Raw genomic sequence first — 21,558 nt, forward strand, 5'->3', positions numbered from 1 at the left:
CCAATTCTATGGTTCTAAGTCAAAGGCAGGCCCTGATGCAAATGGGCTACATTGGTCATTGGACAATATTTTTAATACATTTAGCGGTGTAAGAAATAAATGAGTGGCCGAACCAGAATTCAGACCTGCCCAGAGCAAAGGGCATTCCTCACGCAATGCAAAACCAAGGAGCTTTTATATCAGGTGTAACAGGAATTTGGATCTTCGAGGACAATGCCGTTGCCCCCAATCTAATTTCTGCAGAACGGGTCTGAGCAGCCGGGCTGGAGGGCGAATATGGCCAGGTGTCCCCCCCCCCCCGAGGCTCCGTCTGACTGCCAAGGCAGAGCTGTCCATTTAGAGGGCGAGGAGAGACGGCTTAGGGAAATTACTTTGGACATTTGATAAGGGACCTTATTGCCCAGCCTGTCGCGGGGATGAGCTCGCCTCGGGGAGGACTGCGGGGAGCTAATCAAAAGCACTGTTTCACAGCTGGGTGGTCAGGAAGAGCTGGGTGGGAGGTGGGTGATGGAGGCCAGGAAGCCAGGAAGAACACCCTTTGCAGGGGCAGACTTTGGTCTTTCAAATTTCAACAATGCAAGGCCAAAATTCGCCTCTCGCCTTCCATTCTTCTCATAGTTTCGGCACCCACTGGGCTCAGCGCTCAGCGCGGTGGAACTCTTTTTCCTGCCCTAAATCCACCTCTGTGAGGTCCCACAGAAGATGTGAACCTGTGTCCCTCCAGAGGTCACTGGACTCCAACTCCCATCAGCCCCAGACCACATGGCCAATGGCACCGGCTATGATGTCATCGGAGGCTGCTCCATGAAGCCAAGCAGTCTTGATGCCTTCTGCGCTACTAGTCCCTGTGATCGCATGGCACGGTCCCGAATTTCAAACGCCAATAATAATTCATTGTCGAGGGAGCAATAACATGCCTTGGGTTTTAATGGGCTGACTTATGACCTTGGCAGTGGGGCATTCCCTGCAGATAACAGCACCGCTATTAATTTTAATAGACTGCGCACAGGAGGAGAATTGAAGGATTGGGGGCGCCCTCAGAAGCAGAGGAATCTGCCAAGGGCAGCGCAATGATTGCAAAAGCATTGCCTCTTGATGTAAGCTAAATCGATTTTCACGAGTGCTCTGGGCGCATTCTGAGCTGTGCATCTTATCTGGGGCGGGGGAGAGAGTCTTTAGAAAGCATGTTCTGCTGCACTGGAGGTAAGCGAAGGGCAGGAGAGTGTTCAGGTGGGTCTGTGCAGGGAGTGGAGAGAGTAACTCAGCCCAGTTACCGAAATGGACCCAAAGGTCATGGACCCAAATCTATACGGCTACAGATTCCCCCCCCCCCATGGGAAAAACTCTCACCTCAACCACCAAGGTGAATCTACCTAGTTTCCCAAAAGTGGGTCAGCTGCCCGTCAGGGGAGGGGGGTGTTTAGTAAGACCTTGAAGAGAGAGTCCCCACCAGGGATGATGCAGCTGCCAGAGTGGATGATATTGACATGGGTTGTTCGAGATCCCTGCATTGGAAGGGGTCAGACTAGATGACACCTGGTAGCCCCTTCCGACTCTACAATTCTATGATGGCCAACGGCCTGGCTCCGTATAAGGCATCTTCTCCGGTTCAGGGGTTTGGGGCTTTCTTTCTTCTGGTCCTTTCTAACTACCTGCCATGTTGGGTGAAGGATGGGCTGGCGGAACAGACTTGGTTTCTGAAAGGAGAAGCGTCAGAAGTGGCCCTAGCTATTTAGCTCAAGGAAGGCCTTCAAGTATGCAGCGATGACCTGATCTCTAGGGTTTTCACAGTGAGTTTCGGCGCTCGAGTGCAGCAGTGTTGGAAGATACGCACTGCAAATCAAGTGATGCTCGGGCAGCACTTTCTAATCACAAGTGTTTTGGTGCAGACCTTTTTTTTAACGTTGAGAGGGCACAGAGGCTGTGCACGGAAGTACAGAAGATGCTAAGGTTTGTAGGTAGGGCGAAATACCTTTGAGGTGTATACTAGCACAGTCATACTTCTCGTTATGTTCAGTTCAGGTTACATCTTTTCAGGTTGTGTTCCGCGGCGACCTGGAAGTACCGGAAAGGGTTACTTCCGGGTTTTGCCGCTCGCGCATGCGCAGATGCGCAAAAGTGACGTCATGCACATGTGCAGTAGCAGAGAATTGTGACCCGTGCATGTGCAGACGCACAGACGTGGGTTGTGTTCTTCTCAGGTTGTGAACGTGGCTCTGGAATGGATCCTGTTCGCAACCAGAGGTACCAGTGTACGAGATGGAATCAGAGCCAAAGGTATTTGGGGCCTCTTTCTTTCTTTCTTTCTTTCTTTCTTTCTTTCTTTCTTTCTTTCTTTCTTTCTTTCTTTCTTTCTTTCTTTCTTTCTTTCTTTCTTTCTTTCTTCCTTCCTTCCTTCCTTCCTTCCTTCCTTCCTTCCTTCCTTCCTTCCTTCCTTCCTTCCTTCCTTCCTCCCCCTCATCTCCTTTTCTCTTCTTCTCCCTTTGTGACTCTCTCTCTCTCCCTCTCTCTCTCTCTCCCTCTCTGACACTTCCATCTCTGTCATTCCTATCCAGCAGTCTGCTAGGATAAGGACCAACGACTCTTTGACCTTTTTCAGAGGAGGTGCCCTCCTTTTCCAGGCCCCCCCCCCCGCTTGCAGGAAGTAAGAGACAGGGCCACAGTTCCCCCCAGCTGTTGAAAGGAGGACTGTGACACTGCTTGCGAACCACCACTCAGCACATGCCAAGCATCATTATTAGATGTGGGTGGGTTGGGGGGTAGGGAAGAGGGAATGTCAAAAGCCTCTTTCACAAGTCATTATTAAACAGCTCAGGGCCGCAATACCTCAAGGACCCCCTCTCCCCATTTGAACCGACCCAGACCCTGCAATCATCATCGGAGGCCCTTCTTCATGTGTCTCCTCCACAAGAGGTCTGGAGTGTGGCAACACGAAAACAGGGACTTTAGTGCAGTGGCTCCCTGTTTGTGGAACGCTCTCTCCAGGGAGTCTCTGACTGATTAACATTCTCTAGCCTTTTAACTGGGGGGGGGGGGAGAGTAGGGGGTTGCTGGTTTATTTTTGTTTTTGCCTCATTATGCATTTTGTGTTCTCGATTTATGTTTTTACACTCTGCATTCTTTTGGATGAAGGGCGATGTACAAATTTAATAAATTAATACTGATAATGATAATAACATTTACTACCTTTCAAGGATTCTGTGTGTTTGCTCACTCTTGTTGATGTTGTTTTGTTTGGCTTTGCTTTGTTGTTGTTGTTGTTTTTTACAGAAAACCTTGTTAAAATACATAAAGCTTCACTGGGCGACTCTTAATTTAAATTCCAGTTCCAGAAATGTGGGTTGTTGTTAGGAAGTGGCCTTATAGCAGGTCCAAGAATTTGTCCGCAAAGTTGAGTATTGGGCAGTGTTTCTGTCCGGGGTCTCAGCTAGGAGGTCCCTCCCAACAACTGCTCCCAAATCTTTGGAACTGAAGACCCCAGGAACTGAACTTGAGACCATTTGCATGCTAAAGAGGTGCTTTACCACTGAGCTACAGTCCCTCCAAAATTTCCAAGATGACCAGTGACAGAGAGAGGCTTCTTTCATGCCCAGTGTCTGGCAGTATGTAGAGTCATTGACTGCCATCACTCTCAATCCAGCCTTGGCTTCTCAACACAACCTCCCTCCCCAAATATATCACAGCCTCAGCAAGGAGGAGACAGTCTGAATGTTGGACGAAGAATCCACTGCAATTAGCAGCAGGAATTGCCCTAAAAGCGTATTATTTTTAAAAAGTCAAGTTTGGGCATTTGTGCATTCAGGTTAAAAATCTGACCAAAGTTCTGCATTAACACACCCATACACAGACCCCCCCCCATTGTTTTTACTCTCATGTAGCAGTAGTAATAATAAACAGTGCTTACGTAGCATGTTAAGGAGTGTTCAAAACGATGGGCAGCTGGTTGTTATCGTCCCAGCAGCCCTGTAAGGTAGACCAGAATTTTTATCCTCATATTGCAGATGGTGGGGTGGGGTGGTGGTGGGGGTCAGAGGCTGGTGAGCTTGTGGCAAAGGCAAGGGTTCAACCTGGGAATCCTGAATTTGGAGGATGGCCTCTGAACCACTCGAGCCCACACACCCTGATCGCTACGGAGAGCCTCTGAACGAGATCCAAGACGCCTGTACAATGAAACGAGTGAAGCATTTGCAAAATCCTCGGATTCAGAAGTCTTCCGTGTCCTTCTGGGGAGAAAGTCTGTCCTTGCTGGTTTCGTCAAGGAAACAATTTCGCGCTGTGATCGGATCCCACGAGGCTGAGTTTGACAAGTCCTAGTGGCGGTGGTTTGGCGTGGCATGAGTTCTGAGCCAGACAGCAGCTGGTCTCTGCATGGAACCAATGAGGAATCAAAGAGAAGAGTGAGGGGTGGGTGTCGGGGTGGGTGGGGAGAGCGAGCACACCAAATACCGCCCCCCCTGGAGCCAGTCTGGGATCGGGTCCTTTCCTAATTTCCCAAGCATGCAATCGAGGTGTCCAGACCTGCGGTCCACACAAGCCATCGGCATCCCAGAAGCGATGCAACTTCACAGTGTCGTGCCGGGACAAGCCGGAGGGGTTAGGAGATGTTCCCAAAAGAGGCTGGAAGAAGGAGGGTTGGGAGCGAAGGAAAGAAACAGAAAAAGGGAGTAAGTACCAAAGTTGCCAAGGGAGATCGGAGGTGGAGGACACAGGGGGAAATCGTGGTGACGGGTGAATTGGGGAAGGGGATGCCTCAAGCAAGACTGGGGGACAGCACTCCTGGGCCTGCCTGGAAGGTGGAAATGAGGTCAAGGGGCAGAGGGTGAAGACACTTGGAAGGTTCTCAGAAGGTTTCCAGCAGACAGATCTTGGAGGCCTCTGGTCCAGTCTTGCTTCGGGAGACAGACAGCTGGGTGAACGCAATGGAGGAAGGGGAAGCCCAGCTGCAGGGGAAATATGCCCCATCCATGATGCAGGAAAAAGGCCAGGCTGGTCCTGCTCCCCTCCTCTGAAGCAAGGCCAGGACATGCAGAGGGGAGGAAGCTGGCCGAGGAGAAGGAGAAGGAGAAGGAGTGAGGGTGTGGGGATGCTGAACCACGGAGGAAAGAGGAAGAGAAAAGGAATGGAGGAGATGAGCAAAATGGGGGAAGAGAAGAAGTAGGAAGGGAGGAAGCAGAGAGGGCGACTAGGAGGAGGCAGCGAGATGGGGAAGGAAGGGCAAAGGTGGGGAGCAGACTCAAAGGATGGAATGAGAATCGAGGGAAGAGATGGAGGGTGAAAGAGAGGAAGATGGCTGGCTGGTGACTTTTTCCCCTGGGCAGCGCTGCAGCAGGTGCTTCCACACAGCAGTTTATGGAGGGGTCGGTGCATGCAAAATTTGTTCAGACTCTTATCTGATGTCATCCTCATCAAATTCCCACCCCCATCACCATATTTTTCACTCCATAAGATGCACCAAATTTTTAGAGGAGGAAAGGGGGGAAGCCCTGTTTTTTTGAGGATCAGCTCAAAGTTGTTGAGCTTACTTTGCAAAGGTAAAAAAATCCTGTTTTTATGGGGTTCAACTCACAGTTCTGCAGCTTCTTTAGGAAAGGAAAGGGAGCTGTTTCTACAGTTTCCAGACAGATAATCTAATCAGTCAATCACATGTCGCTGGGGAAACAAACAACCTCTGTCTGCAGAACATTCAACAATGGAGGCCTGGGCAAGGGGGCGGGGCTGGAAAGGGAGCCAGCGATCGACTACACATTCGCTCCATAAGACGCACAGACATTTCCCCTTAGTTTTTAGGAGGAAAAAAGTGCGTCTTGTGGAGCAAAAAATATGGTAGTTTCCAACTTAAAACAGATTTTCTATTTCTGTGGAAAATCCAATAAGTAAAAGTCAAAAGACGCTACAGCACCTTTGGAAATGGCAAATGGGAAGGTGCAGGGAGGGGGAACTATGGGAAAGGGTTTTTTTTAAAATATATAATACTACGACATGTGGATCTTGCAATAAGACTGCAGGAATAAGCAGCACCGAAGTCCACAAACTGCTGTGCATTGAAGCACCCACAACATCCTGTTTAAACACTCTTTAAAAGGATGGCTGAGATGCAAATGTCACTTCCAGGCAAGATTCACCCTGATCTGTTGGCACAGAAGCTTGCCGGGAGGTCGGATGAAGTCAGCATTCATCCTAATTTGTTGGCAGGGAGGTTAAACGATGTTGTGCCTGGAAGTTGTTCGCTACCCCACATTTCCCCAGTGCAATTTGCCGGCAGGTTCCCTTATTGCAAAAAGTCCAGTTTGGGGGGGCAAACAGGTTTGTTGTGCAAGAGGCCCGGCTCAGCTTTAACTGTGCAATGTGAATTTGCTAGTGCGGAACTGAATCCCACCCAAAACCAGCAACAGTCTGAAAGTGCCCCGAATCTCAAAGCTTCACCCCACAAGTCCCAGGCTTTGCAGGCAGAGAAGTAGAATCCATATCTCTTTCTGCTTCCTTTTATCAGAATCTGCCCCCCCCCTGTCCTTTACCAGTGGCAAGACAGACAGACATAGCCAGGAGGAACAAGAAGTAACCCTCAGAGGTTACTCATCTGTAGGCTGACCAACGCAGCAGGCCACTCAAATGCAGGGAATCGGGAGTGATTTGGGGACATCCCGCCCCCCGGCCACCGTACCTTGACTGAGGAGCTGTAGGTTGCGGACTTCCTCGCGCACCTGCAGTTGCAGCACCTGTTGGAGGACTTCCTGCCGCTGAGACTCGTGGATTATCCCCATGCGCTGCAACTTCTCCGCGTTCAGCCGCAGCAACGCCCGACCTGCCGGGAAGAAAGGAGAACGATGAGGAGGAGGAGGGGGGGGGGAGAAAGGGCCAGATAAGAGCTCTGGGGGGGTGAGTGGGGGGGTGACAGCAGGCTTCTTTGCAGAGGGGTTTTATTTTTTGGAGTGGGGAGCAATCCAGCCGAGTTCCCCCTTGCAGCCTGAAGTGGGGACAGCCCAGGCATAGACAGACCATTCCACATTCGTTTTTTTTTTTTTTTTTAAATATAATTTTTATTAAGATTTTCCAAATTAAAAACAAATTAGATCCAATTCATACACTTTCTTCCAAAACCAAAGCTAGGACTTCCCCTTCCCGCCCCCAATTGCGTTCCAAATCTTCCGAATAAGCAATTAAATTCAACAAGTTTTTATCCCATGACTCACTTAACATCAATAACCCAATTTTTCCAAATTCCCATCCCCTAAGATCGATTTTTTCCCTTCCACGAGTTCCCCCTTTCAAAATTTTATAAAAAAAGAAAAAAAAGATATAAAAATAAAAAAATAATTTTACAACCTTTGGATTCCAAATTTCCCTCCCCCCTTTCTCTGTTGTGTTCCTTCTATCCCTTCATCCTAATGTCTTCCTGAAGTTCCTACCCACTTAATCCATGTCCCTCTAGTAGTTTGCCAGTCATATTTAATTACAAATGTCCAATCTTGGAAGGAGTCTGTCTCAAAAAGGGGCCCATTTTTTCTATCCAGATTTTTATATCCAGGAGTAAAAAACTCCCATTTAATTTCCATAAGCTTGTCAAATCTGGATGTCCCAAATGTTCCCAATTCTGTCCAGTTCATGATGTTTCCATATTCTTGTCATTCTCTCTCCTCCTTCTGTTTCCCTGTTTTCCCGCAAAAATGTTCTTTTTCCATGACCTTCTTATTTTCTGCAGAGGCTTGTTATTCAGAAGCAAAACATTATGTCATGTCCCTTTCGTTTTCCAACTAAAGAATCCATTGTTTCCTGTAGTTTGTAGCCCTCTGTAGACAAAACAATGTTCCATTTCTGCAGTTCCCAAGAGATTAAAAGTTACAACTGTTCAGGTTTCCTGAGAAAAACACATGCAATGTCGCTCAGCTCCTCTAGGTGGATCGCAGTAACTATGTTCCCTTCCAGATCGAATCCATTAGTCCAAATAGTTTGTAAATCCTTATTTGAAACAATTTGTATACAATTTAAAACAAATGTAACCGGCAAAATCCTCAAAGCAAAGTCCCTGCTTTATTCTTCCGTTTTGACAGCCTTTGACAGCTGTCAAAACTCCCGATGCTCTTCCCCAGGTAGTTTCGCGGATCACTCCAGGGATTCCGGGGGGGGGGGGTTGTTTTTTTAATACAAATTCCACTTTTCTCCTCCAGCACAGTCTTATAATTTTCCCTCGCGAAGTTGCTAGTTCATGAAGATAGAGATACGCTCGATCTTAGTCGTTAAGTCCTTTGTTTTGGCTCTTCTACAATTAAGGGGTAGGCTGACTTCCTTTTTTCCACCTCCCCCGTTCGCTCCAGATTTTAAAAATTTATCCCTCTTTTTTAATCCATAGTCCAATTACTCACGGGTTCTTCTTTTAGGTCCGAATTTTCAATAGAAGAAGTCAGCGCTCTCCGCCGGATGGCATGCGGCTTCGCTCGGCAGGGATAGCAGAGAACTCAAAGCACCACGCTTCTCCCCGGCGCCCGATCCGTAGCCTTTAAAAAGGCTCCTTCACGAGCCGGGAGGGCGCTAACGGTGCCAGCCGAGTCTCCATGTCCACGGCCTCACTCTGGCCGTGGTTTTTGAGGGTCCCCGCATCGCCGGTGCGGTAGGACCCAACCCCTGCCGAGCAGGCTCCCTCCGGAGCTCGGAGGGAGCCCGCCATTCGGCGATGGCGCCGACCCGGAAGTCCCAGACCATTCCACATTCGGGGTGTTGAACCTTTCAACTTCCAAAAATGCGGGGGCACTAAAATGTTGTATCGTGACCTGGGAACTCAACAGGTATTTTGGTTAAATCAATATTGTTTAGCTTTGCTCGGTATGTAAAATGTATGCAACGTGGCACGGAAATCATTAAAAATCATTGCCAAGTACCTGCAGCCATATTCTGTATTTTATAAAGCATTACCTGCCGTTTTCATAAGGTAAAATTGAAACGCTTTTGGTTTTCCAAAGGCAGTTTCTGCGCTTCTCCATCTCACCAAGCTAAATGTCCAATCACTAAAATGATGGCAGATTTGAATTCTTCACCCCCCAAAATGTATTTTTAAGACCCCTCACTAAAGAAATTTGCAAAATGTTAGCTTTGCCCCTTCAAATGACATGCCCTATTGTTCCCAGAGCAGAGACATCACCTTACCTACAAAGGTCCGTATAGTTAAAGCTATGGTTTTCCCAGTAGTGATGTATGGAAGTGAGAGCTGGACCATAATGGAGGCTGATCGCCGAAGAATTGATGTTTTTGAATTATGGTGCTGGAAGAGACTCTTGAGAGTCCCATGGCCTGCAAGAAGATGAAACCTATCCATTCTTAATGAAATCAGCCCTGAGTGCTCACTGGAAGGACAGATCCTGAAGCTGAGGCTCCAAGACTTTGGCCACCTCATCAGAAGAGAAGACTCCCCGGAAAAGACCCTGATGTTGGAAAAGATGGAGGGCAGAAGGAGGACAGAAAACAGAGGACGAGATGGTTGGACAGTGTTCTCGAAGCTACCAGCATGAGTTTGACCAAGTTGTGGGAGGCAGTGGAAGACAGGAGTGTCTGGTGTGCTCTGGTCCATGGGGTCATGAAGAGTCGGACACGACTAAATGACTAAACAACAACAACAACATTGTTCCCAGACTCAACCCAGAATTTTGTGGTGGTTTTTCTACAGCATAAAACAGGTCAAACTGGATCATAGGCAATTCATGTATCTGGGTGTTTCAGATGGCAGCTTGTCAGATACATGTGTATGCCTATGTGTACATGAGGGGTTTTAACCCTTTCCTCCCCACCCTGTGGCCGTTTCAGAAATCCTTGCCCTCCAGAGTTCTTGCCTGGCGCATGAGGGAGACTGCTGTGACAGAGGCTTCGGGGACTCAGCGTTCATTTTGAGCTACAGCGGGGGGGGGGGGGCACAAAAGACTCAACCACCCCCTCCCCTTGCCCCACAGTCCTGATCCCAATTCCTCCCCCCACCAACTCACTGATTGCTATTTAACAACAAGGAACAAAACCCCAGGCCCTCAAAGTGTGACCAGGGGGGTGTAGTGGTTCACGTGCTGGACCAGGACCTGGGTTCAAATCCCCGCTAAGCCGCAAAGTGCACCAGGTGACGTTGGGCCAGCCGCTGTCACTCTAACCCGCCTCACAGGGCTGTTGTGGAGATAAAACGGGGAGGCGGAGGATCGCCTTGCGCAACTCGGAGGAAAGCTGCGATATAAGTGCAACGAATAAAATGAAGCCTGCCGTAAAATGACGCTGTGCTGCCCCGACCCTACAAATCATGCAGCTTGGAAGGTATTTCTGTCCTGCAACGGGGGTTTTCTCTGTTTCTCCAATCTACCTCCTGCATCAAAACACATTTTATTTCAAAGGCTCCTCTGTGTGCACTGGAGGAATGTTGGAACAGATTGGTGCATCTTCCCTAGAACGCAAGATTTTCCCATCAGCCCCCTCTCCTGCCATCCAGGCTTTGTGAGCGGAGGGATGTTACAACTCGCTCGGCCCACCTCTCCTGCGGGTACAATTGCTAATGCTTCTTTTATTTCCAACGCAAGGGCTTGAAGCGAGCCGTTCCATTAGTGTTTCGCCAAACCCTCCTAGGCACGCAAGGCTGAGGGAGCAGCCTTTGTGACTCCCAGGGAGAAAACACCACAACTTCTCTCCCTTTCTCTTCCCTTTCTTCCTCTCTGCCTCCCAAATCAGGACACAGATACGTTACCCTCTTCTAAGCAAAGGTTGGGCGGGGAGGAAACACAGGCAGTTTGATCTGTCTGCCTTTCTTTGGTTCCAAACAAACACACACACCCCAGACAGTGTCTGCGCAGTAATTATTGGCTCGGGCTACTTTCTCTCTTGCTTGTGAAATATTAATCCAGCAACTTCGCTTGCTTGTCTGCTTCATGTTCTTCTGCAAAGATCCTTTTGTTCTCCAGATCAAGCCGCCCTGGATCTACTATTTTCTGTCAGCCTGGAAAACCCAGAAAGGATGTCACGCTGAAAAGCTGCCGTGAGTACCTACACAAGAAGCAATTAATGCTGCCTGGCAGAAGCGGCCAAAAGCCTTTGCCGCCTGAGGCAAAGGACAACAAGATGGCTCCCCTACTCCACTTCCACGTTCAGATGGTGACTGAGCCAAGAGCTGACTCAAACTTCCATGCTGGCAACAGGACTGTAGCATCCCTCAGCACACCTGAGGGCTGCTGGCTGGGGCAGGGCACTCCTGCTTCTGCCCACCAACAGAAGGAAACAGTCAACGAAGCAGTGCTGCTGCCACCCCTCAGCTTCTGCCGCCAAAAGCGGTTGCCTCCCTCTGCCCAATGGCTGTGCCGGCTCTGTTGCTTGCCTGTACATATGTGACAAAAGGAATGATCCTCTAGGCAAGGGCGTGAAGATGCTAAGTTCTGAACAGAGAATCCAATAACCTTTAGACAGTGCCAAAGCCAGAGAAAATATGCACACACAACCCGCCGTCCTGAGATTCCCATCGGCTGAACCCCGACTCATCCATCCACTGTTTGCTGAAGCATGCCAGATTGTAATACGGCCACTCTCCTAAAAACTTTATTTTCTGAGAATCCTCCGGAAAAACAATCTCTCAAAGGACCTGTTGATGGCATTTTACCATTGTACTGTGGAGAGTGTATTAACTTATGGTCTCTGTGTGTGGTTTGGGAGCTGCACGGTCAGGGGAAAAAACAATGCTGTCCAGGGTTGTAAAGACTGCGGAGAGAATAATTGGGTGCGCTCTTCCCACCTTGGATCAAATCTATGCTTCCAAGTGCCATAAGAAAGCTGCAGAGATAGCGCAGGATAGTGCACACCCCGGAAATGATCTCTTTCAGCTTCTGCCTTCTGGAAGAAGGTACAGGGTTATAAAGACCAGGACTAGCTGCCTGAGAAACAGTTTCTACCCAAATGCAATTCTGCTTTTAAACGCAGTGTAAGGAGTCTGCATGGGAGTATATTGTATTTAAAAATGGGGTATCAGAGTTTTTAGGGGGATAACCAGGTTGGGATAGCTGGGGTAGCAGGCTTGTTGGTTTTTGAATGTCTGATGTAGATTTTTCAGTTTCGTTGTTCTGTATGGGACAATGACAATAAAGATTATCGTATTGTATTAGCTAGAAGCACGCTTGTTCCCAGTTGCTTAAAGCATCCCTCAATACAATACTTATTATTTTTCTGCTAGGTTTTCAACCTTTTTGGGTCCACAGCTCCCTTGACCAACTACGTTCTTTCTGTGGCACACCTGTGGACTCAGGGATTCAGTTATATCACCCCTTGCCTGCAGAGCTGGCAGCCCCCACTGTTCTTCGAACACCCTCCCTTGTGGAGTGTTCCCTTAGCCTCCTCTCTTCTCCCCTCTTGGGAGTCCTCCTGGCAGCTGCCACTCCCTGGTCTCTGACCTGCCCTGCCTGCCCCAAAGAGGTGCCTCCTCACAGTGCCCCACAGAGGCCTGGGAAGCACCCCCTGGCCAGCCCCAGAGGCACCATTTGCCTGGGGAGCTTGCAGCCAGGGCTGCTGCAACAAACAGCTGTGCAAGGCTTTGGGAGGTAGAGATGTGAGAGGGCGTCAGAGGATGGAGGGAAGGAAAGAGGGACAGAGGCCAGTGTTGCCTACGGCACCCCTGACCACCATTCAAGGCACCCCAAGGTGCCACGGCACACTGGTTGAAAACCACTGTGTGTGTGGTTCCTCGCAAGCCTTGGTAAAATCTGCATTTTGCAGATTGAAAGACCTACACTGGCTCCCAGTACGTTTCCGAGCACAATTCAAAGTGTTGGTGCTGACCTTTAAAGCCCTAAAAGGCCTCGGTCCAGCATACCTGAAGGAGCGTCTCCACCCCCATCATTCTGCCCGGACACTATTATTATAATTATTATTGTTATTATTATTATTAGCAACTTTGCCGTGATATTTTGTCTTGCTTTATTCCAGGCTTCCTCAACCTTGGCCCTCCAGATGTTTTGAGACTACAATTCCCATCATCCCTGACCACTGGTCCTGCTAGCTAGGGATCATGGGAGTTGTAGGCCAAAAACATCTGGAGGGCTGAGGTTGAGAAAGGCTGCTTTATTCCAAACTTCCCCTCCTCTTCAACGAATAGTGGTTACACTTTTTCTGCGGTTGTTATCCTGACAACGAAGCCCATCTGCCGTGTGTTACAGAGCACCCCTTTCTTCCAGGAAGCCTCCTCTTTTGGGGAAACCCGGTGAGGTTCGATTACCTGTGATGGCATGATGGGAAAAGGCCTCCACGTAGATGAGATAATTGTGTGGGCAGTGCTTTTTGAGCCACTTGCACACATCCTGCTGCGTCCAAAGCACCACCGGCTTGGTCAGGCTCCCAAGCGTCGGGCTGGTGTGGTAGATGCCGTAGTGATCGTAGGTCCGGACCTGGTGGGGTTGAGGAAGAGGGGGAAGAGACGAGAAGCATTAGTGAGTTTCCTGAAGGCTGTCACGAGTCAGTGGTGTCTAGGACCCTCAACATCCCAGCAGCTGCACAAATGATAGTTCCTGGCAGCGGCCAGGAAAACTGCAGAAGGATAATATTATGATTTTGGGGGCTGGTCAGTCTGGATGAAACCCCGTGCCCCTTCCCAGACCTGCAATCCTGTATCTGTGAAGGTACAATATGTAAAGTTAAAGCCTGGACGGTTAAGGTGACTATGGGGGTGCGGCGCTCATCTCGCTTTCAGGCCGAGGGAGCCGGCATTTGTCCTCAGACAGCTTTCTGGGTCATGTGGCCGCCAGCATGACTAAACTGCTTTTGGAGCAATGGGACACTGTGACGAGTGCCAGAGCGCACAAAAAACACCATTTACCTTCCCACCACAGTGGTACCTATTTATCTATTTGCACTGGTGTGCTTTCAGACTGCTAGGTTGGAGGGAGCAGGGACCGAGCAACACCCATCGCGGGAATTCAAACTGCCGACCTTCCAATCGGCAAGCCCAAGAGGCTCAGTGGTTTACACAGGTAGAATGTGTAAGAGGAAGCTCACCAATGCAGTTGTAATTTTATTTTCACTCTAAATTTTGACTCTAGGTGGATGCAGAATCACTCGAATCTTGTGTCCAATGGCTTTGGCAGGTACGTTAGAGCAGAACTTTGCTTGTACCATGTTGCTGCTTCCCCTAGATTACTCCGGTTCTGTTGGGTTTGTCACCAGGAGTCGCAGTCTTTCGTTTTTGCTTTGTACACATAGGCTCATTTCTTGCCCCAACAGAATTCTGTCTCAGTACAGGAATACACAGGTGGCGCTGTGGGTTAAAGCCTCAGCGCCTAGGACTTGCCGATCGAAAGGTTGGTGGTTCGAATCCCTGCGGCGGGGTGCGCTCCCGCTGCTCGGTCCCAGCGCCTGCCAACCTAGCAGTTCGAAAGCACCTCCGGGTGCAAGTAGATAAATAGGGACCGCTTACGAGCGGGAAGGTAAACGGCGTTTCCGTGTGCAGCTCTGGCTCGCCAGAGCAGCGATGTCACGCTGGCCACGTGACCCGGAAGTGTCTCCGGACAGCGCTGGCCCCTGGCCTCTTGAGTGAGATGGGCGCACAACCCCAGAGTCTGTCAAGACTGGCCCGTACGGGCAGGGGTACCTTTACCTTTTACCTTTACAGGAATAAACCCCCTTTGTTTTGAGAAGAGCTGTGTGCTCTTTCTGATTTCAAGGACCTCACTTGTATCCAGCAAAAATTGCCCTAGACCACAGCACGCCAGTCAGGGCGTCGTCTTGAAGTCCTGTTCCCTCAGCAACACTGGCCCAAGATGGCGGCGATAAAGCCAATGGAGTCCCTTTGTCAATGTTGTGGCTTTGGCTGGCCTGGCCTGGTACTATTTATTTATTGAATTTATTTTTTGAAGTTGTATCCCGCCCTTCATCTGTAGATCTAAGGGCGGTTCACAACTTAAAAACACAAGAAAACCCCTGCAAAATACAAGATGAAAACAAGAACGAACTATTACTATGATTGGTGACACGAAAATACAGAAGTTCCTCTACCACTTTTCAACTACTACAGTTGAACCTCTGTTTTCGAGCGTCTCAGAAGCCGAACGATTCAGAACCTGAATGCTGAGAACCTGGAAGTGAACGCTTCCGTTTTCGAACGCGCCTCGGAAGTGGAACGACTTCTGAGGTGTGTTTCTCCATTTTCTCAATGGAATTTGCCGACCATCCATTGCTCTTCGGTTGTCAAAACGTTTCGGTGGCCAAATGGTCTTCCGGAACGGATTACGTTCGACAACTGAGGTTTCACTGTACAGTGGTACCTCTGGTTGCAAACGGGATCCGGTCCGGAGCCCCGTTCGCATCATGAGCAGAACGCAACCCACGTCTGTGTGTCTGCGGGTCGCGATTCACCGCTTCTGCACATGCGCATGACGTCATTTTGAGCATCTGCGCATGCGTAAGCAGTGAACCCTAGAAGTAATCCATTCCAGTACTTCCGGGTCGCCGCAGGACGCAACCTGAAAAGACGTAACCTGAACCGAATGTAACAAGAGGTATGACTGTACTTGTATTTAATTGCTTTAAGAAGATTCAGGCCACAGGCATATTTGGCCCCCAAGCGGCTAGCTGCTGACCACTGGGGCCACTGACCTGCCCTCCTGCCGCCAAACCCTGAGCCAGCCATTTCAGAGCCACTGTTCCCTTTCCACAATCACACACGGCAGCCCTCTGTCCTTTTCCGAACGCTTCCCCTCCCTGCCACTTCACTATTATGCAACTGGTACCACCTCGCTGCTCAGGCTGGGCTGTCACTTGGCATCTTCGTCCACCTCAGAGCAAAGTGTCTGTGGCATCGCTGGGTAAAACCATCCCAGGCGTCTGAAACTCGGCTACTTAAGAATCCAATTACGGGAAATGCTCAAGGCTGCAATGCGCTAGCCGTCTCCCCACCCTCCCCGGTACCAGTTTCCACTTTTCTCCTCCGGGTTTTTATTCTGTCACGGGCTCTGTTCGTCATGGAAATGGGGTTCTTCACCTTAGATATATATATATTCCATTGTCTCCTCCTTGGTATTAGGATATCAAAATACCGCCTGCAACAAGAGGGTGTAGCAGCAGGGATTAAGAAAATGCTGTGGGCAGCAGGAAATGCTCACTTCACAGAAGAGAAACGGGCCATGTTCAGGCCCTACTCCAAAAAAGGGCAAAACACCTACAGCTCCCATCAAAGAAATTCAAAGACTATTTAGCTAAATATGTTAAGATAATTTAAATAGAATTACTTGCGAGTATCAAATAGACCTAGGATTTAAATAGGTGATGTTTTAGAATACTATGTTGTTAAAATGAAAAGAAAGATGTTAATCAACCAAGCAAATTCTATGTAAAAATAGTTTTGGAAAACTGCTACAATGATTTAGATGGAAACTCAGCCGGGGGGACTCGAGGAAGTCACCCAACAATGTTAACAAAAGTGGAATTATTACAGTTAGGATAAATATTTGTGTTTTTTTAATGTTTTCTTTTCATGTTTGTGGATTTATGTGTCATAAATTTGGAAAACTAATAAAAAAAAGGGGGGAAACCACCTACAGCTCCCCAAACAAACGGATGCAAAATCAGGATTCTCCCCCACCAAAAAAAAATAATAATCAGGGTATCCTCTCCCAAGGAAAACAACAACAACACCCTTCATTTTCTTTTTTTCAAAACTAGGAAGAGTAGGAGCCCTTGGAGGAGGTCATGGAAGGGGAAGAGAGAAAATCGCCTGATATTGAGTCAGATTCATCGGCCCATTTGGCTCAGTATTGCCAACACGGAGAGCAGTGGCTCTCCAAGGCATCAGCAAACAGACATTCCCAGTCCTACCTGGAGTAAACCTGGGGCTTTCTTTATGCGAGGCAGATGTCCTACTGGTGAAGACACCGTGTTAGAGACCTCAGGTGTACAGCAAGGCATGGAGCGGCACCCCAATATTGCTGTCTTAGAAATGGTCCAAAAAAACTAGACAGCATCTTAAAAAGCAGAGACATCACCTTGCCAACAAAGGTCCGTATAGTAAAAGCTATGGTTTTCCCAGTAGTGATGTATGGAAGTGAGAGAAAGAAGGCTGGTCACTGAAGAATTGATGCTTTTGAATTCTGGTGCTGGAAGAGACTCTTGAGAGTCCCACGGACTGCAAGAAGAACAAACCTCTCCATTCTGAAGGAAATCAGCCCTGAGTGCTCACTGGAAGGACAGATCCTGAAGCTGAGGCTCCAAGACTTTGGCCCCCTCATGAGAAGAGAAGACTCCCTGGAAAAGACCCTGATGTTGGGAAAGATGGAGGGCACAAGGAGAAGGGGATGACAGAGGACGAGATGGGTGGACAGTGTTCTCGAAGCTACCAGCATGAGTTTGACCAAACTGCGGGAGGCAGTGGAAGACAGGAGGGCCTAGCGTGCTCTGGTCCAGGGGGTCACGAAGAGGCGGACACGACTAAACGACTAAACAACAACAAAGAAATGGTCCATTTCCCAGTGTATGGCTCAATTGCCTTGTTGAGATGCTTGCTAGACAGGGACGTATTTGCAATTTAGCCTCTCACTGCCTGTGAAGGAGGGATACAGGGCTGCGGAGAATGTGGGTGGAAGGGTCATTCTGGGGTTTTAGTAATCTATTCAACATGGTCATGTATCCTACCTTTTAGGGTACAATCCCCCCACAAGGCAGCTTACAAGGGAACCCATAAATACCGTGCATCAAGACCAAAAAAATGTACAAAACAAACCGGTAAGATAGAAAGAGAAAGAGCAATCCTTTCTCTTTTGCTCTGTGGACAGCAGTTGTGGCAGTCCCACCATAATTCACGAGGGGGGGGGTACAGTGTAGAGGGGGAGGTTTGTGCTAAGATGGGGAGAGGGGTTGCCACCCATTGAGAGAAGGGGATGTGATTGTCAGGAGCTCAGCCTACACTCGAGTAGGACCCTGGCAGAGATACATGCCCGACTGGCATGTTCTCTCCCTCCTGGTTGATCGTTTGGGAGCTTCATAAGCTTTCTTCAGCCCAAAAATGACAGCGACCGATGCCCACTGACACCGGCACACTTAGGGATCTGCTGAGTTTGCGCATCTCGCATGACAGAACTCAGCATTTTGGCTAATCTACTTTAAGGTAAAGGTAAAGGTACCCCTGCCCGTACGGGCCAGTCTTGCCAGACTCTAGGGTTGTGCGCTCATCTCACTCTATAGGCCAAGACCCAGCGCTGTCCACAGACACTTCTGGGTCACGTGGCCAGCGTGAAAAGCTGCATCTGGCGAGCCAGCGCAGCACACGGAACACCGTTTACCTTCCTGCTGGTAAGCGGTCCCTATTTATCTACTTGCACCCGAAGGTGCTTTCGAACTGCTAGGTTGGCAGGCGCTGGGACTGAACAACGGGAGCGCACCCCGCCACGGGGATTCGGACCGCTGACCTGACGGCAAGTCCTAGGCGCTGAGGTTTTACCCACAGCGCCACCCGCGTCCCTTCTCTAATCTACTTTATTTACATCTAAACACACACGGAGCACTGCAACATGGCTCCCTCTCTCTCTAGTATCAGACAGCAAAGAGAAAGAACAAAGGACAATAGTCCCACTTCATGGAACACAGCAACACAAACATCCTGTCTCCGTCACTTCCCACTCTGTGGAGTCAAAACATACACCATCATGTGATAGACAACAATCCCATGACTGCAATCATGGAGCAGGAATTCTAACAGTGATAGGGGGCACTGACAGAAGAGATTTGGGTGGGGCATCCATTTCCAGGCAATTTGACCGTGCAACGGACTCCCTTGGGAAGTTGTGGACTCTCATTCCTTGGAAGTTTTTAAGCAGAGTTTGGGTGGCCATTTGTCATGGATGCTTGAGTTGAGATTCCTGCATTGCAGGAAGTTGGACTAGATGAACCTAGGTGCCACTTAGAATGTTATGATTTGACATGTTAGCCATCCAGTTACTTGGGCTTAGTGGGGTGGTCACATGAAGCACAGGAAGAGCAAGGTCTGTTCTTGGCTTTATACATACTTGAAAACTGCCACCCAGGCAAATAAGCGGTATATAAATTAATAAATTAATAGTCAAAGCTATGGTTTTCCCAGTAGTGATGTATGGAAGTGAGAGCTGGACTATAAAGAAGGCTGATCGCCGAAGAATTGATGCTTTTGAATTCTGGTGCTGGAGGAGACTCTTGAGAGTCCCATGGACTGCAAGAAGATCAAACCTCTCCATTCTGAAGGAAATCAAGCCTGAGTGCTCATGGAAGGACAGATCCTGAAGCTGAGGCTCCAAGACTTTGGCCACCTCATGAGAAGAGAAGACTCCCTGGAAAAGACCCTGATGTTGGGAAAGATGGAGGGCACAAGGAGAAGGGGACGACAGAGGACGAGATGGTTGGACAGTGTTCTCGAAGCTACCAGCATGAGTTTGACCAAACTGCGGGAGGCAGTGGAAGACAGGAGTGGCTGGCGTGCTCTGGTCCATGGGGTCACGAAGAGTCAGACACGACTAAACAACAACAACAAAATTAATGAATAGCAACAACTGTGAATCCAATGAGCTTGGAGCAGTTTGAGCATCAATGGCTGCCCACACCTCAGGTTAAGAACTTAATTCATTCTGGAGGTCCGCTCTTAACCTGAAATCATTCTTAACCTGAGGTACCACTTTAGCTAATGGGGCCTCCTGCTGCCGCCGCGCCACTGCTGCCTGCTTTCTGTTCTCATCCTGAGGTAAAGTTCTTAACCAGAGGTACTACTTCCGGGTTAGCGGAAGCGTCTGTAATCCGAGGTACCACTGTATTGGATGGTTTCTGCTGAGGATGTTAGCCTTCAAAGCTTCACATTTTCAAAAACATTGGAAATACAGTGGTACCTCGGTTTACGAACTTAATCCGTTCCGGAAATCTGTTCTTAAACTGAAACTGTTCTTAAACTGAGGCGTGCTTTCCCTAATGAGGCCGCCGGTGCCCTTCCACCATTCGGATTCCATTCGTAGACCGAGGTAAAGTTCGCAAACCAGGACACTACTTTCGGTTTTATGGAGTTCGTAAACCGAATCATTCATAAACAGGACTGTTCTTAAACTGAGGTACCACTGTATTGTATCCCCGCCTCCCTCTTTAGTCTTGTTTTCAGATTATGAGGAACCCACGGCGAGCCTCTAGGAATGGGCGAGATACAAATCTAACTCAACCGTCCATCCTGAATTCATTCCAATAGCACATGTGGGGCTTTCAGACCGCAGAATTTAGGGAATGCCCCCCACATAGTCCCATCTACCCCTCCCCCTCGCTCCGTTTGGATAATTGCGGAACAGCACCCCAGCGATCGCGGAGGCCGCCGTGCTGGTTTTAATCTTCTTGGCAGACAAAAGCCACAGCTTGTTAATAAGAGGCAACGTTTAGGATGCGTTAAGCATCACGTTCCGGATGATTTGGAAATCTGGAAAATGAAGAGCTATTAAGAGCTGGCTTCAGCGTGGCATTGACAGCTGAACAGCAGCCAACTCTGGCCGTTGAGAGTCCCATGCATAACCCTCCCCTTTTTCTTTTTCAGCAACAAGCTGTTCAGGGACATCGGGCTCAAGGGAAGGACTTTGTGAATAACGGCACAGCACAGCAGCCTTCGGTCAGGATCTGCCTTTAATCCCAACCTGCAACATGATGCCGACTTGCTTTCCGTTCTCTTCCATTTTTCTCCTTCCCCATTTCTTTTACCATGCTCCAGATTTATTTACTTTCTAAAATGCATTATTTCATATGGAGCTACTTGGATCTCCTATTTAATTTTTAGTAGTTTTTTTGAGGGCTGCCCTTGGAGGCTATTTCAGAGGGAAGGTTGCAATATAAATTTAAATAGGGTTGCCATATTCCCAAAAGTGGGTCAAAGTTGTTGAGCTGTAATAATAATAATAATAATAATAATAATAATAATAATAATAATAATTTATTTATACCCTGCCCATCTGGCTGGGTTTCCCCAGCCACTCTGGGCGTCTTCCAACAAAATATTAAAATACAATAGTTCTTCAGATATTAAAAGCTTCCCTAAACAGGGCTGCCTGTTTAGATGTCTTCTAAATGTCAGGTAGTTGTTTATCTCTTTGACATCTGGTTGAAGGGCGTTCCACAGGGCGGGTGCCACTACCGAGAAGGCCCTCTGCCTGGTTCCCTGTAACTTGGCTTCTCGCAGTGAGGGAACCGCCAGAAGGCCCTTGGCGCTGGACCTCAGCATCTGGGCAGAACGATAGGGGTGGAGACACTTCTTCAGGTATTAGAAAGAGTATTGAAAATGGGACTTGGGTCTAACTGCCCCAATACAGTCGTGAAAACAAACCACCACCACCACCATCGAAGGTGGCAAAAGAGCAGCAATGGAAGCTCGTGTAAGGAGCAGCAGAGACAGAGGACAAAGGCATTCAGAGAAGGGGTGATAAATGAAAAACAGATCTCTCAGGGCGACTCTGTGGACGTGGAAACCAGAAGCCAAGCACCACAGCCAACTTCCCCGTGTGTGAACATTGGCTAATTAAGCACACCCAATTAAGGAGCCGCCGCAATTAGCACAACAGGCATGTCAAGACCTGCTGCCCTGCTTAA

General features: G+C 48.7%; 1 protein-coding gene across 2 annotated transcripts in view; it reads right to left on the reverse strand.

Moving 5' to 3' along the window:
- Positions 1-2,693: 2,693 nt before the first annotated feature.
- Positions 2,694-21,558, reverse strand: part of SAMD10 (sterile alpha motif domain containing 10) — a 58,617-nt gene continuing 39,752 nt past the window's right edge. Inside the window, exons 3-5 of one of the 2 annotated variants that reach the window (XM_081917322.1) lie at positions 13,214-13,382; positions 6,662-6,802; positions 2,694-4,364 (exon numbers count right to left, since the gene is read on the reverse strand). In XM_081917322.1, coding sequence (XP_081773448.1) covers positions 4,255-4,364; positions 6,662-6,802; positions 13,214-13,382 — 420 coding nt within the window. In that variant the 3' untranslated portion in view covers positions 2,694-4,254. Of the gene's footprint in view, positions 4,365-4,448; positions 4,618-6,661; positions 6,803-13,213; positions 13,383-21,558 lie in introns of those variants that run through there. The other variant, XM_081917323.1, reaches the window with a different exon arrangement.

The sequence above is a fragment of the Podarcis melisellensis genome (assembly GCF_964234715.1).
Source record: "Podarcis melisellensis genome assembly, chromosome: 6".
NCBI classification, from domain to species: domain Eukaryota; kingdom Metazoa; phylum Chordata; class Lepidosauria; order Squamata; family Lacertidae; genus Podarcis; species Podarcis melisellensis.